The following is a 17,848-nucleotide window of genomic DNA, read 5'->3' on the forward strand; positions in this document are numbered from 1 at the left end:
GCTTCAGAAATTGTTAACCATTCGTTGTCCCCTTTATGTCAGGAAAAATCAGAGTAAAAGAGTGGATAGGTCTCAACCAGGTATCAGCAGAGTTAAGTATAAAATCCCTAGCGGATAAAATAACTTTTTTGCTACCATGAACATGAGTCAGATGTGAAGCCCCCTGATACATTTCATGGGATGAAATGTTGAAGAAATCAGATCAACGTAGAAGAGGCCACATGGTGTAACTATCCCTCAATGGAAGATACTTTCATGCTTAAACACGTTAAGAATTGAGGAAAATTCATGGGAAGCAGTGAATTTACTTGGAAGGCCAATGACAGGGTACATGCAACATTAGTAACCAGAGGCCATTATTCGGACCATTCTAGCTGAAATTCCATGGTGTCAGTTTTGCAGATCAGTCTACAACGCGGATATGACTTACATGTGATTTCTTGCATCAAGTGCAGTTTCATTCAAACCATAACAATGAATTTGGGTTATTTTGTATTTTTGTATGAAAATACAACATCTGCCTTCAAGAGAGTTTACCTTGACATTACTGTTGCCTTCCTTGGAGATTAAACTCAAAGATTTTTTATTTGGTCAGGATGGAAAATAAAATCAACAAAGCAGCAAGATCGTATACCAAGATACAAAATGAAATCAAGAACAGAGTGAGAACAACGCATATGACAGTTTACTTTCTTTTAAACACCGAGATAACCTTTGAGGAAAAATGGAGAGGCAGAAATGAGGTTAAGTGAGATTAGCAGTGCTCAGAGCAATTAGTAACAACATAAAAGAATATCATACACCGGCAGGCATGACAATACTACCTAGGGAAATCAGTTGCTGGGTTTAAGCAAACAGAGCAGCTTTACGGTTTCATATAACAGCTAACTATACAATTACATGATTTGCATAGGCAGGTGTCAGGAGTTTACTATTCAGGCTGCCATGACACACCTGTATGTAATCACATTATGAGGAGCAAAAATGAAATTTCCTTCCTTTACCACAAACCAAACCAAACTGGCAAACTGTTAGATGAGGAGAAACTTGTATTGAGTATAGTTAATTACTACAAGATAACCTGGAAATTTGAATGTTATAAAACTCTGAAGGTGTCTACTAGGTAATATGAGGAAGAGTAGACGGCAGCCAATCAATTGACGATGGAGAGGAGAGGCAGGGAAAGCAATAGGAGCTAACATGAATGTATGAGATATGCACTAGCAATGAAGCACAACATTTGAAGTATATGTTGCTGGTTACATGCATGCAAAACATACACGGATCATAAATTATCATGTACAATCATCAAAGCTGAGTAGGACTCATATGATTTTGATATATATAAATATATATATATATATATACATATATATATATTTCTCTTAATGCAGCAGAGTTGTTTAACAGTTTTTCTGTTATTCCTACATATAGATAAATACATATATATATATATATATATATATATATATAAATATATATATATAATGCAATGTTCAATACTAAGTAAAGCACAACAATGCAATATTGATAATTCATTGCAATGTACTATACTAATAACAGAACGTGTACTGTACAATACAATGCACATCAGTGTGCCATACCACTTATACACATTATCATGTACAACATACCGTACAATGAACAGTCTAATATGCAACAAAATAACTAGTACAATACAGAGGCGGGGATTTTGTTTCAAATATTGGGGGGAACATTTGCTTGGGTGCTAGCAGGATTTTCTAACCTGGGGCGCGCGAATTACTATCAAAGCGGGGCGCCACCATTGGTTGGCGCGCAGCGTACAAGAAAATTTCTGGTTTTGATAGCCCCCCAGATCACCGGAAATGGCACTTCTAGGGCTTGAAAATGACCAACCAGATGTACACTTTTACTTGAGAACCAAGTTTTTTCCAATAGTTTGTTTTTCCATCCATAACCTTTTTCAAGATTGTCACCAGTCACACATCATGTTCGACCTCATCGCATCTCCTGTAGATCATTGCTTTTGTAGGTAATTCTACGTAACGGCCCAAAATACCCGTCAGGCCCATTTTTCAAGGTTTTAAGCCCATTATTTTTTCAGAATTTGAAAAATAAATTCACTTCAAAACATACCCATAATGTTGCACAAAATTTCATCTATGGACAACCGATATAGAAAAAACCCCTTCAACCCCTAACAGACCGGTCAAAACTGCACGAGTAGAGGGCAAGTATGATGAAGAATGTTGGTCAGGGAATTTTCGAAAATTCAGGCACAGTTATTTTATTGGTGTACAAATATTAAAACCTCTTATAACGGCTATAAAACTTCAATATAAAAAATACAAAAAATATGCTCAAGGGAGGGCGGTCTCCTCCTCCCCCCTACTGGGCGGAAATAATATATACGCGCCTGTGGTTAGAAATCTTGTAGGAAACAGGCCAAATGGAAACCCAGTGAACCCATTTCCATGTGGACCATATATATGATTGTACGTACTTACACTCATACACAAGAGATGTACAGACATTATGATCATAATCATGAGTGACAACATGCTATACAGTCACAGAAACGACCACGAAGAGTCATTTACCTCATGCAGCATGTGTTGGATGAAGTTTTAGCCACCACCTAGTATGATTTGGATACATGATCTCACTTATTATGTTCTATTAATAGCCACAAAAAAATATGCCACCAAATATTGGGGGGGGGATATTAGATACTATATCCCCCCACCTAAAATATTGGGGGGACATGTCCCCCCGTCCCCCCCATGATCGCTGCCCATGGTACAATATACCAACTTTAAAATAACTGGGAGAATTTACCTTCAGTTGCAACACACACTACGGCACATTGTAACATACAATACAGTGTAACGCAAGTACAGTTTATAATACAATACAAAATAAAATACAATATTTACAATATTATATTTACAATACAACACAGTAAAGCAGTACAAACAAATGCGTTTAGGCACTTAATTACAATATAAATGCTAAACCCCCAGCTCCCTCCTAAAGTGCCTCTTTCCTGTGAGGCGTCAAAACAAAGGTGGGAATTCAAAAGGCCACTTAGAAAAATGGAAGAATTGAGAACATGTTTACAACCTGAAACTGACCATGTTTACTACACTTGAAGGATTCGCCTGCATATGTACGTCAATAATAACGCATACATGGCTTGAAAGCAACCAAGGTGAATGTCAGAGTTTCACATTTAAGTACTTGCCAATTTAGGACTTTCTATTATAATCCTTGCAGCCATTCTAAGTGGTAAAGATTTCGTCATAATGCATTTGCTTCTTATACGGACTCTCAGACACGGTAAGTTTCATTCGGGTTCTAAACAATTTCAATATATGCATGCGAGGGAGTGAACCCTGTATAACAAGTCTGATGACAGATTTCACAGTGTACGTGAACTTGGTGAAGCAGAAGTGATTAAAAACAGGTATATTGCATGTATACTGCATGTATATTGCATGTATATTTGCATGTATATTGCATGTTTGTTGCATGTACATTGCATGTTTAATGCATGTATATTGCATGTATACTGCATGTATATTGCATGTATATTGCATATACATGTCTTATCATGCTGGATATATGAAAAAGAAGCAGGGGAACAATGTTTGTTGAAACCTTTTCAGTTTCTCTAATTTATCGATAGGAGTTGTATCAAATGGGTGTGCACCTGTACCGAGTACTCAATGCAATGTATCCCTGTACTTACTATTTAGCGATTAAGATATGTACCCCATTTTAATTATTAGTACTGTGTACACCCTAAAATCTTTATTTAGCATTATATTCCATTAAACCTCTCAATGTGATAAGCAAAATAGCTCTCAGGTTTGCTGACACAGAAAACCTGCAATTACTATCTTACATAACTTCATTTCAGAGCCGCTGATCTGTAAATGTGATCTGAAAATTTATCACAAAAAAATAAAGAAACCCCATATGTGATGAGAAAGAATCCAATAACAAGGACAAAATCTAGTCCTTGTGTACCAAAAAATAGCAAGTCTTTTTATACTATGAGGGAGTGACCGTAGCTGCTGGATTACGAGAGGAAGTTAATGATCTAGAGTAGTTTAATGATATCATCAAGGTTTAGTATAATAACAATCGAGCATTACGGACATGATCTGTATTACGGAGACTAATCAGCGGAAAATGAAATATAATCAAGAAGATGAGAATAACGGCCATGAATTATGCAAGTATGAAACAATAGACAGATGGCTACGAGGACAACACAGCAGTGATGAGTACAAATTAATACACATCAGGATAAAAAGAAACTCATCTTTTCTGAAGGTTACGGCGTATAATTGCAACGAGAGATGAACAGATAAGACGTATTAACGTAAGATCCAATTATCTTATGGAAATTTAAAATAAGGACTGAATGGTGACGATGGGAACTTGGGGGAATAGTAAGCACACACAGGGCGAGGGACAGCTAACTTCTCTCTCCTTTCCTTCCATGCCCTCCCCCCACCCCCCTCCCCACTTCATTGACACAAGTGATCAAGAAAGGGAGTTGGAGGGAGTATCAAACAACAAACTTTATCTTGGTTACGAAACAAACACTTCCATAATCAGGGTGAGATCCCTTTGCCCTACCAACCTGCCTTATCAACCTATCCCTCTATCCCTGCTTTATGTTTTTGTCCTCAACAACCAACACTGGAGTAACCATAGGTTTTTGTTTCAAAGAGGAGACTGGAGGGACACAAAGGGTTGGAATAGGTGGTAAAAAGGATGGACTAATGGGTAATTAAATATGCAGAGAATATGGTATGCAAATACTCCCCCACCCCCCATGTAGGCACATTGGGTGTGCATAGTTTACCCCCCCATGTAGGGTTTACATTGGGTGTGCATACATACCCCCCCCCCCTGTATGGATTACATTGGGTGTGCATACATACAACCGGTACATATCCAGAACTGCCTCCCAGTACACCAATCTAGAGTTTATCTTAGCATGCAAACATACATACCACATATCATAGCACATGCTTGAATGGGTTGACACAGTGCCAGAAATGTGACAGAGTTGTCACAAGCATTTAAAAGTGTGCTACTCATTGTTTTACTTTGTCAGTCAGCCTCATTATTTTCTTAATGGAAAGTCTTATCTAAGGCATATATAAAGGGGAACAAGGTCAAACTCAGCTTTATTTTGAATACTCTTTACTTTGGCCAAATATCAAATAGGAACTTAGTCACAAGTTACAGAGAAATGGAAAGCCACTTATTACACAAGTCACAAGACTATATTTATGTAACTGAATGTTAATGCACTTACAAGAAACTGTTCGTGCTTCTGCTGGAGAAAACCAAGACATTTCATACAAATTTGGAATACTATTGTCCATTTGGTTGTGCTACGAAATGTACAAGGGCTTTGTGACAATCAAGGTTTGACATTCTTTATTATGTCAAACGTGTTAAAAAATAAGTTAAGATGAGATGTAAAATGTACTTTCATGTTTTGAATAAAAGAATAATAAATTTTTCCTTTAACAGTATTAAATGAAATGAATTTTTTTCAATTCCATGCCAAAAAAAAAAAACATGAATTTTTTCCCCCACTTACACTGTTGAAGATGCCAGGTTAGTATCTTCATGCTTAAGTTTGCCGTCTAGAGCGAGTCCTCTTTTGTCCTTGTTGTTCGTCAGAAGCGGAGTAACTTTGTATACCCTGGACAACGTCTGACTAGGTCCAACAGGCATACCCTCCTCACTGTGAACAAAAAAGATTCAGGAAAATCCTTGATCTGCTTCAAGGAATGGAGTAGACCTTTAATACAGGTGGATTACTTTCTGTCAGTCTATAATACTTATTACTTATGACACTGTGGCATTTATATATGGGAACATGCAACAGGAAATACAACACACAGGGATTATGTGGTACAGGAATCATAACACCCAGGATACACATACCACACATGTTATACACAAGTTATATACCATGGTCGTAAGTAATTAGAATTGCGTAGACGCTGGTATGAATGAGAGACAAATGGGCCTAAAAACCACAGAGGTTTGAATCACGGAAAATATCTGTTCATTTGAAACGAGTGAAACGTACGGTTACAAATTCTATCGAGAGAGGTTCACGGATAATTTGTCAAAATCGCAGATATGAGGGGATACCCTAATTGTTTATTTGGGATACAACACCTTTAAACAGAAATGGTTACAATTCGGCTGCCATCTTGAAAAGGTATGTAATGCTTTTGATAATGTTAACTATTAAAAAAACTGAACATGGAATATGAAGACTCTGAATTCAAAAGACAAAAATTGAAGAAAATTAAACTTTAATAAGGCTGGCAGAATATGAGCAATCAGTGTTGTGCATTAAATGATAGGCAAGATAGAAACCGGTCTATGTTTATTACAAGAATACATGGATATATATGAAATATCACCCTCAGTTCTTAAACATGACTTCAAATCTGGCTGTTTTTTGTGTTTGTTTTTCACAAAATTATTGATTTTAATTATCCATCTTCTGAGCTCTTTGTACGGTTCCATTAGCGGTTGATTCTTTTCTTTTGTTTCTTTCTTCCTCTACTCTATCAGACATCTTTCTATAAAATGCTCATTGTCTATATTCCACTTTTCTTCACGGATATTAAGAAAAAATCAATGGTTTTTATCTATTCGAGCAAGACTTCAATCAATGAAATGCTTTCTTCAGTTTCAATGCAAACAGATTGAACAGACAGTGAACGAAAAAGAGGAGGATGTCAAAACCACACGGCATGAGAAATTATCGATTTTGCATTTTAAATCGTCAGTAAGGCAAAAAAGGTACTTGTCAATATTTGTGAAATTATGAACAGTTTTTTACTCCTTGATGACCTATACACGGCTGGGAAACTGTGAAAAACGACTGAGCCAATCCTTGCAGTGAGTTGCTCTTATGAAAATTTTAATACCGTGAAAGCATCTGCACGTCCCTTCAAGGCACTGTCTTTGTTTTAAGCACTAAAATTGTGAATCTGTGACATTTTCTTGCCAAAATAAATGCTTTTATGTTCAAAACACTAAAAATGGGTGTGTTCTTGTTTATACATACGGATATTATATTTGGTCTGGTCTAGTCATTCAAGCACGCTTATCCACACAATATCCGCACAGAGTATGTGGATATTCCATTCTATCCTCCCTTTCATAATACCAAGACTTAATCTTATCCCTATACTTCATATGCAAGAAGTGGGGCAAAGGTTGTTATTGTCAGTCACTGTTAAAGCCAATTATCAGCTAACGGCACCTTCTGGTGCAAGCTGGGAAAAAAAATTCATAACATTCGTAAGAACATTTGTGCTGATCTCCTGATTGGATCTGGTAAGAATATGTAATAGATGAATGCAACCAGCTGTTTTAGAGGCACCTCAAGACAATATAAAATAATAAAAAATGTCTTTGAAAGGCACAAAGTGATACTTAACATAGGTAGCACGGGTTTAGATTGTATCATTACCTAATATCAAATCATCTTCTTCATGGGACACTATTCTGGCAAAATATGGTTTGAAACTCTTAGTTTGATTCCAGAGAATTTTAATGCAATATAATATAGAACTCTGCTTTTTATAGTTTTTTCAACTCACTAGATTGTTCTGTAGATATCATTCTATATTCAGTTGACTAGATGATTTTAGAAACCTTGCGTCCAACTCTTCAGCCATCCAACAACTAAAATAAAATCCCATGGTGGAGAATCAGAACTAATAATTCCCTTCTTTTACTTCTAGCCATTTTGAAATTGCATATTTACATATTCTAGCAGATTTTTTTTTTCTACCTTGAAGCTCACCCCTGGACTAGTAAATCTACCTGTCGTCCAACCAATAAACTGATTCAGGTTTTAATCTATACGCGAGATGCTGACAAACAAGAAATGGCCTGCAGATGCTCTGACTACTCCAAAGAGAGATATCGACAGAACATTGAAAATGATGGACAAAGGCATACAGAGTAAAAGAGAAAGCAAAATATTTGAAGTACTCAAAGGGAAATAAGCAGTGAGGGAGTGTTTATGTTTACTGCATCACAGGTAATATCACTCCTCATATCACACAAGGAAGGCTTGTGTATTGAGACAATTAAAATATCATTTCCTGGAAAGGTGTTAGAGATGAGTCTTCTGTCAACGATACAAACTCAAAATCATTCCTCGTAATGGATGAGGAAGGGTTCTGTAACCATACAACGTCAAAATCATTTCTCATAATGGACTAAGGAAGGGTTTGATTCAACCTCAAAATCATTCGCGTTACTTATCAGAGGGGCGGGGTCAGTAACAATACAACCTCAGAATTATTCCTCATAATGGACTAAGGAAGGGTTCTGTAACTGCACAACCTCAAATTCATTCCTCGTTACTTATCAGAGGGGCGGGGTCAGTAACAATACAACCTCAAAATCATTCCTCATTATGTATTAAGGAAGGGTTCAGTAACAATACAACCTCAAAATCATTCCTCATAGTGGATTAGGAAGGGGTCTGTAATGATACAACCTCAAAATCATTCCTCATAATGGACTAAGGAAGGGTTCTGTAACTGTACAACCTCAAAATCATTCCTCGTTACTTATCAGAGGGGCGGGTCAGTAACAATACAACCTCAAAATCATTCCTCATTACGTATTAGAAGGGGGGGGGGTCAGTGACAGTACAACCTCAATATCATTCCTCATCATGGACTAAGGAAGGCTTCTGTAACCATACAACCTCAAAACCATTCCTCGTTATGTATTAGAGGAACAGCTTTATAGAGTGGGAACCAGTATGTACTTTCAAAACAAGCTAATGGATCATGTTTAAGTATTCATCTCATACCAGAGGATGTAACTATGAAAGGAATTAAGGATGAAGAGGCGACACCTCATCTCAGCTGGCATTAGAGATGAAATTTAGCTCAGATTCTTACGTTTCCAGGACTGCCACAGGACATTTATATTGTGCAGATGAAAAAAGACATATATCTGCCAGCTGTCGAACGGATATTCGGATCTTTTTCACCGATTTTTTAGAGTTATTTGCGATGTGCACATTGACTGCAATATCCTCTCCGTGGTAATATTGCTGTGAAAGAGAGAAGGGATTAACATCATTACTACTGCAAACCATGACGGTCAAATAATGTTGAATTCATGAATGTAGTAATCTCAAATATTTGCTGCTTTCTCAAAATTCCTTGTTACTTTGGAACCTGCAAATGCTCCCTCCATCCACCTCTTTCCCTCCATCTCTACAATTCTGCACTGTTGGTTAAATGCTAATGAATGTGTTTTGTGTATGGTATATATAGCATACATTTAAGATTTTATGCACAGTTTCACAGAAAAATTGAAAGATATGAAGTATAATGGCAAATAATGGTTAATACTTTTAAACGCAATATGAAAACTTATATATTTTGTTTAAATGTCTGGTAATTGTTTGTCTATCTTTTTGCCGCCCTTTTTGTGCTTTTGGATGTTTACTGTTTTTCTACTGCATAATATTGTATATTTATTTCGTATTGAGGGCTCCTCTGGAAAGCAGTGCTTCTGCACTGAGCAGGACTACCCTCATTAGAGATGACAATAATAAAAAAATATCATAAAAAAAACTTGTTAGAACTTAATTAATTATGAATGTATGTATATTTTGTTGTTGAAATTTGAGCACTGTATCTGGAAGGATATAAGTATTAGATGTATTTTCTAAGGACCTGTTTATCGAGTGTAGCCTCCAGATGAAGGGGAAATCTGCTCATCATGAACTCCATATTTTTGTCAGCCTGCGGTTGAATTTTCTTCTCATCTGGTACTTCGGCAGCATATGTTACTTTACGGATTGCCAATCGCACAGAGTTCCTCTTGTGTGGTTTTTCATTCACAGAGTCTGAAAGAAAATAATAATGAAGTTACTGAAATACTATGGTAGCCTTTTCCATTAGTTTTGGGGACCTATGATGCTACATCAGAGCTCATAACTTGTGAGGCATTGCACACCACACTATCATCATGTCTCACACCACACTATCATCGTGTCTCACACCACACTATCATCGTGTCTCACACCACACTATCATCACGTCTCACACCACACTATCATCACGTCGCACACCACACTATCATCACGTCGCACACCACACTATCATCACGTCTCACACCACACTATCATCACGTCTCACACCACACTATCATCACGTCTCACACCACACTATCATCACGTCTCACACCACACTATCATCACGTCTCACACCACACTATCATCACGTCTCACACCACACTATCATCACGTCTCACACCACACTATCATCACGTCTCACACCACACTATCATCACGTCTCACACCACACTATCATCATGTCTCACACCACACTATCATCATGTCTCACACCACACTATTGTCACGTCTCACACCACACTATCATCATGTCTCACACCACACTATCATCATGTCTTACACCACACTATCATCACATCTCACACCACACTATCATCATGTCTCACACCACACTATCATCATGTCTTACACCACACTATCATCATGTCTCACACCACACTATCATCATGTCTTACACCACACTATCATCACATCTCACACCACACTATTGTCATGTCTCACACCACACTATCATTATGTCTCACACCACACTATCATCATGTCTCACACCACACTATCATCATGTCTCACACCATACTATCATCATGTCTCACACCACACTATCATCATGTCTCACACCACACTATCATCATGTCTCACACCACACTATCATCATGTCTCACACCACACTATTGTCATGTCTCACACAACACTATTGCCATGTCTCACATCACACTGTTGGTAATAAAATTACATCTAAGAGTAAGAGAGAGATTCAATAAATCGCTTTCATGTTGAAATTGTAACTTAAAATAATTTCTTGGAAAGAAAGCTGTCACTTAATATCCATAAATTTCTTCTGAAAAGAACTGACCTGATTTTGTGTCAGGTAATGACAGATTTATCTATATAGATAATCATCTTTATGATTCTAGTTGATGACTACAAAACAAATGTTGCTGCTCAACTATCTCAATCATAATAATGAATTCCCCCCACATCTTTAGTAGCTTAGTTGCAAATAGTATTAGCTTCGTTGTGTCCTCCATAATGCATGTAGTCTTGGAGGGGATTGATTCAGCAGTTAAATGCAGTCTCATTTAGCAGATCTACAAACTGAACCGGTTCTTGTTGGTGCTGTCAAAGTAGTTATATATTTTATGTACTTGGTTTTTCCCCCTCTGCAACCAATACAACTTACAATCAACTATCAATACAATACACTACACCTCTATAAACAGCTAATTATAATTTGCATTTTTTATGCACTCTAAATTATGACTGATTTACTGCAGATCAACTGATGCGGTGAATTTATTCTAATTTCTAGGAATGGTTAACAGGATTCATTAGCAAACCAAATTATGTCACACATGGATACAACTTAGCGTAATTCTTGACTCTTTTTGTCGTCGAGCAACGGAGAGTAAACTGATGAAGTCAAATTTGACCAAGAGTGCGATGCCTTTCGCCGTCTTAGCGAGCTTGTTGACACGGCAAATGTTCGTTCTCTTTCTTGAGAGGGAATATTCAGAACAACTTGAACACAGAGTTTTCACTAAGAGGATGATGAACTGGTTTACCTGCTACGTAAGTTTTCAGTTCATAGTCAACACCGCAGGGTTTACCAGTATCCCCTGGAGCTGGTTGGAGGGTCACAGAATTGGGTGCATGTTTTGGTAACTGTAAAAAGAGAGGATATAACATAACATTTTTAAGCAAATTTTTAAATCAATCAATCAATCCAAGAATGACTTTCCAAATGCTAAGAGCATAAATTTACATGTGAGAAATTATTAGAAAATTCTACTAGAATTTTAAATCAGTGGCTTAAATCTTACAGTAGCTTTGAGGAGAATCATAACATTTTTGGTACACACCAGAAAACTATAAAGAGGACTGCATGTGAGTGTCCCTACAGTGATGGTTCTCCAAATTGTTGACATGCAGCTCCTTATCTTATATCTATACACATTTGGTATTCATACATGTACATAATCCATCTACAATAGTAGGTTCCCTAATATTTACAGTATTAAGTCAGAGATGATGATAAGGCAGCCTAAGTTCGCTCTTAACCTATCAGGTTGTATTACCTGAAGTAATATCAGTAGGCACAAACTCAGCTCATTTCAACTGTCAGCAAATGTACTGCATAAAAACTATTGTTTATTGCATACATTATTGTGTCTGTTGTGTAAACCATTTATTGCATAAACTGTTATGTTTGTTGCATAAACCATTTTAACCATACACCATTTAAACATATATATCGTGGTTGTTTGATGGTAGGATTGAAATCAAAACGATACATTTGTCATGAATACAAATTCCATCACCAATGACTAGAATAGACGATGACATTGATGAAATTCTTTCATTTAGATGGTTTTTAATTGTCATGTAAACCAAGGTAGTTGGTATATTAGAAACTTGATTTTGTTGGAGCCCTTTTGTGTTCTCACGTTAACATATATGTGTGTTGACTTTCTGTAACCCTGTGAGCTTTAACCTTGGAACATCTGATAACTTGGGTATTGCTTAAACTTGAGCCCTAAAGAGCCAGACAATGCTGTCTGTCATATGCCAACTTTTGGATTTGTATTGCTAACAGCTGTAAGCAAGAAATTGTTGGTGCACAGAGATGTGTAAAATGGAGTGTGAATATAACCTTGTCGTCATGGAAAGTATACATTAACAGCTGATCAAAAATTCACGATCATTATGCAAAGGAATATAGATACATGTATACAGCTGCTTAACTTGCAGTGTTTCCTGGCAACTCAACAGTTCTCAAATTATCACAACGTAAATATTTATGTCATCCAGTTGATTGCTTTGGATGGACTTTTAAGCAGTTACTGGTGAATGACACGCATTAAAAGATCTTCAATGAACCAGTTTTGCTGACCATAAATTTGCTGACCATTAATTAGCCAAAGAATGCAAAATGAACATGATACTTGCAAATGAGCAAGAAAGACAAGACATTGTACAATACCAGAATGCGAGCTGCAATGCAAACATTTTATATATATATATATATTTTTTTTATCTCATCTCCGTACATGTAATGTATAAGGGAGATGAGATAATGTTCTTCACCCCACATTAGAAATGTGAGGAATAATATGTGTGAGTGAGTGAGTGAGCAAGTCCTCCTAGACCCTAAGTCCTATCAAGTTCAAACTTGGTGAGTAGGTTGCCTGACCATGTATACTCGTGCCTGCATGATTGATGACATCACAGGTCAAAGGTCGAGAAACATAAAAATTGGTTTTTAGCCACTTTCTGCTTGTCAACATGCAGAAAAAGTCATTAAACCACACCATATGTAGAGAGTGATCAAATGGACAAGAACTACAAAGTCTTTTGTAATACTAGAATGAGAGCTTCAATGCAAACATTTCTGTTTTTACAATTTAGTATATATATATATATATATATATATATATTTAAATTCATAAAAGTGAGAGAAAGGAGAGAAAACCGAGGCTTTAGGTCAGTGGAAAAGAAAACCTCAAGGAGAGAAATGAATACTCTACCTTCCAAACCCATCCCAATACAAAAACAAAATAAAAAAAATACAACTTGTGTTTATAGTTATGTTTTCCTGATACTTTATACATAGAGGCTGATGACATCTAAGGGTAGTTCAGATTCACAAGGAAATTAAACCCCGATATGCTGGTTTCATCATGACAAGCACTGAGCACTGTCACCTATAAAGCAAGATAACTTGGCAGGTATATATGTTGTTGTTTCAGTAGTAATTCCTGGTTGAGATATGGGGTGATGAAGTATGATGTTAGTAACCATCAACGTTGAATGTGGATGAAGTGATACTATACAGAGGCTGCTACGTGCAATGGCAACTGTGCACTTTCTGTTGTCACGTCCAGCGTTTATTCGGTTAATTTCGGCTAAAACTAACCACTGACATATCCCACCTCCACCAAACCCTTCGGTTGTGCCACTTGAGGAGAAACATGAAATATCTAATTTAATAAGAATGGTTCATATAAACTGTCTGAATTGCATTACCTTTCCCCATTTGTACATCATTCTTAGTTATGCATGTAACAAAATTTAGCAGGCAGGACTTACAGATATGAACCAAATATGTTATTTACAAACATCAGAAAAGTGAGTGGGAAATTGTAAAACAAATTTCTGAAAGAGCAAACACATCTATCTGGGGCTCTGCATGATAGCTCAGGGTTTGTATTCTTGAGTTTCCTGGTTTAACTCCCATGCACACACCAGGCGATGTCTCTGCTCTTTCGAAACTTGATCTTAAAAACGAAAGGTTAGGACGAAGCTCTGACCTGAAAGAAAAACGGGAAAGCGTTTTTGCCGAGTTTCTTGATCAGTCTTTCTTGGAGTTTCGTCAGAGGTTTCTCTGCGTCCGGGTCTGATGGATAGACTTGCATCGTCTGCAGGAGCAAATCTTTTCTAAATGTGAGCCCTAAGACGTCTAGGTCTTCTCTCCCATAGCGGAATGCTGCCAACACGTGTGCGTAAACTTTACGGTCCTTGAGGTATTCAGGATCCACTAAGACAACACCGTCTGCAAATAAGAACAATATTGACAACAACAATAATGATAGAACAACAATAATAATGATAACAACAATTATAGCATTAACAAGTACAATTGACAATGCAGTGATATCTGAAGCTTTCAACGCTGAGAGAAACTGCAGCATTTAGAAAAGGCAACAGAGAAGAGATTGGTGTCTCGGGTCTCTTTGTGAAACTGTCCACATTTGGGTGCAGACTTGATGTATGATGGGAGTGAGTTATAAAGAAAGATACAGTTGGAGAATGAAGGAACACCATGTGTACAAGGCTTCCACTTTGGGAGAACATTTCTGTTTGAAGATAACCTAGTGGTCCTAGCAGAACCTGACGAGTAGGGCCTAATCAAGCTGCATAAGATGTCAATCCATGCAAGGCTTTGTATTTAAGTACAATTAAAAAAAACTTCAAATATTATTCTGTGAGATGAAAATTAAGAGCAAATAGTAACATGATTAACCTCCAAGATCTTGAAAATGAAATGATTTTCAAGCAAGGAATTATTATGCATCAAAAAATGAATGGAACAGGCCAGAAATAAATTCATCTTAAAGTTGGCTTGAATGAGATCTCAGCTTAGTCACATCAATGGATGCCCAAGATGACAATCCATGATCACTTCTAGAGAAATATTCTCAAAGAAATCACAACACTAAGAGAAAATCAAAGGAGCCATGTGCATTGACTGACCGATGACTCTTTGGTATAAAGACGTATGACATACAGATAATGGAAACCCAAATAGGGAATATGGATAGGTACAAATGACACTCTTAGAGACACATACATCCCCCCCCCCCCCGCATACATATATAGATAGGCATGTACAAATGTATGGATGACATATTGTTAATACAGGCAGTTCACACCCACATATGACATGTATGTACAGAGGAGACCTGTTAACCATCTGTACACAAGAGTGTGAATTACATTTCCAATTTAATCGTATCCATATAATCAACAGTATATCATGTGAGATTTAATGACTACGCTCGCGGCAACCGTATACAGAACATGACGCAAGTTTTTCTCTTTCATTTTGCTCCGCTATGCAGGATCTTGTCACAGATGATTTAGAATTACAATGATCACTGCCAAAATGTAATTAATATCGAGTGTGCCTAGATTTTCAATTGTAAGATTGTAAGACTATTCTTGCAGTGCATACAAGTTGATGGTTGAGCTTCTTTCTGTTCCATTACATTCATAGATGTAGCCAGATAGATGTCTAATTCATGTAAATGGGGTTGGGAAGGGAGGTTTTAATGTAATTTTGTCTGTTTAACTTGTCCTCATTATTCTGTTGAGGAGGCAACAGTCATTTTCACTTATTCCGTTTCAACACAGCTGTTGTATCTACTAACCTACCTGCTCAGAGATTCACCCCCCTTGAACCTTCTAACACCTCCCCCATGCCCTCCTGACCAGAGATTCACCCACTTGAATCTCCATCATACCACTCCCCATCCCCTCCTGGCCAGAGATTCACCCCCTTGAATCTCCATTGTACCCCCCATCCCCTCCTGGCCAGTGATTCACACCCTTGAATCTCCATTGTACCCCCAATCCCCTCCTGGCCAGAGATTCACCCCCTTTGTATCTCCATCGTACCACTCTCCCATGCCCTCCTGGCCAGAGATCCCCCCACCCTTGAACCTCCTTTCCACCATTCCCCCATCCCTTCCTGGCCAGAGATTCCTCCACCCTTGAATCTCCATCATACCACTCCCTCATCCCCTCCTGGCCAGAGATTCACCCCTTGAATCTCCATTGTCCCCCCCCCCATCCCATCCTGGCTATGATCTACTCTCTTTCCCTTCCCTCAAGCCAAAGTTTGCCCATATATGTGTACTGAAAGTATTCCACACAACCAACTCTTTCTACTTCCATTCATGTTTTGCCACATGTTTGCACTTCATTGATGTAGCAGCATTACAAATCAACAGTGGCAAAAATGTGAACTAAGAATTAAGAAAAACTGGACCAGCTGGGAAATGAAAATCTTAACCGTGCATGAGACTGGCAGTAATGAATACACAATGCTGTAAACTGTCTATTACCATTCAATGTACATCTTCAAAATAATTATCCTCTTAACTTTAAGATCCAAATCTTCTGAACGACTGTAACAATTCTTTGCCCGAATAGGTCATAAAAAAACGTCAAGACTAATAATGGCACGCATCTTCAGAAAAGACAAAAAGGTGTTCCCAAACCTTAACAACTTTGTTATTTTTCTCACCAAGTACTTGTTTACAAACCCCTGTTGCTTTGAACCTGACACTACAAACAAACAAGACTTCAATATGTCATACAACCCACACACTGAAGTCATCTGTTAACTGTTGTCATCGCACGAGTGTTGTTGTTGTTCGGATTCTTCAATTTTGGTTGGGAGGTATCAACAATAAATTTCATCATACAGTTACGCTACAACCACTTGAGAAACGAGTGTTTGGTATATTACACTGCGAAAACAAATTGAAGATGTCTCACACATATTCACCACACTGATTAAAGAGAGGAATCCATAACATTTGAAAAGAAATTCTGTGACACGGAGTTTATATTGTAAATCATGCTCTTCTAGATTAAGGATATAATTGTGAGTGTGTATGTGTATGTGTGTGTGCGTATGTTTTGTAAAAACATCATCAAATCGATAAGGTTTTGTACACAGTTATTTATAACTCTTTTATTTACATATATCAAGCTGTTGATTGGTAAGGCATAGAGCTTCCAAAAACATAGATACTAAAACCATTAGGGAAAGGACAACATACATAATAGCTGCAATGATGTGACATCCTGATGTCTTTGATACAACTATCACTGTTGCTGTTATATTAAATATCAAGAACCAAAACAATTCATGATGTAACCAAGGGCAATAATTCTCTCTTAAAAGCCAATTATATTTTCCATATTATTCATTTCAGAGTGAAAGGTACTTAGACCAACATACCCATTACAAAAGATGTACTCATGTGAATTATTTCCAAGCAGAAAGCCAATGTGGTTCCATAGTGATTTCTTATACATGTTTTATATGTGAGAACATTCATTGTAACATTGTACACAAGGCACTCAGAAGTTTGGATCATAGCTGAGCTTCTTGCACTAATACAAACC

General features: G+C 37.3%; 1 protein-coding gene across 2 annotated transcripts in view; it reads right to left on the reverse strand.

The window, feature by feature from the left end:
• Positions 1–17,848, reverse strand: part of LOC139975404 (beta-arrestin-1-like) — a 96,605-nt gene that overhangs the window by 12,112 nt on the left and 66,645 nt on the right. For both annotated transcript variants that reach the window (XM_071983383.1, XM_071983384.1), the window contains 5 exons: positions 14,461–14,702; positions 11,716–11,815; positions 9,753–9,925; positions 8,967–9,121; positions 5,612–5,758 (listed from right to left, as the gene is read on the reverse strand). In XM_071983383.1, the coding sequence (XP_071839484.1) occupies positions 5,612–5,758; positions 8,967–9,121; positions 9,753–9,925; positions 11,716–11,815; positions 14,461–14,702 (817 nt within the window). The remainder of the gene's footprint in view (positions 1–5,611; positions 5,759–8,966; positions 9,122–9,752; positions 9,926–11,715; positions 11,816–14,460; positions 14,703–17,848) is intronic.

This window comes from Apostichopus japonicus, chromosome 10 (assembly GCF_037975245.1).
Source record: "Apostichopus japonicus isolate 1M-3 chromosome 10, ASM3797524v1, whole genome shotgun sequence".
Lineage (NCBI taxonomy): Eukaryota > Metazoa > Echinodermata > Holothuroidea > Aspidochirotida > Stichopodidae > Apostichopus > Apostichopus japonicus.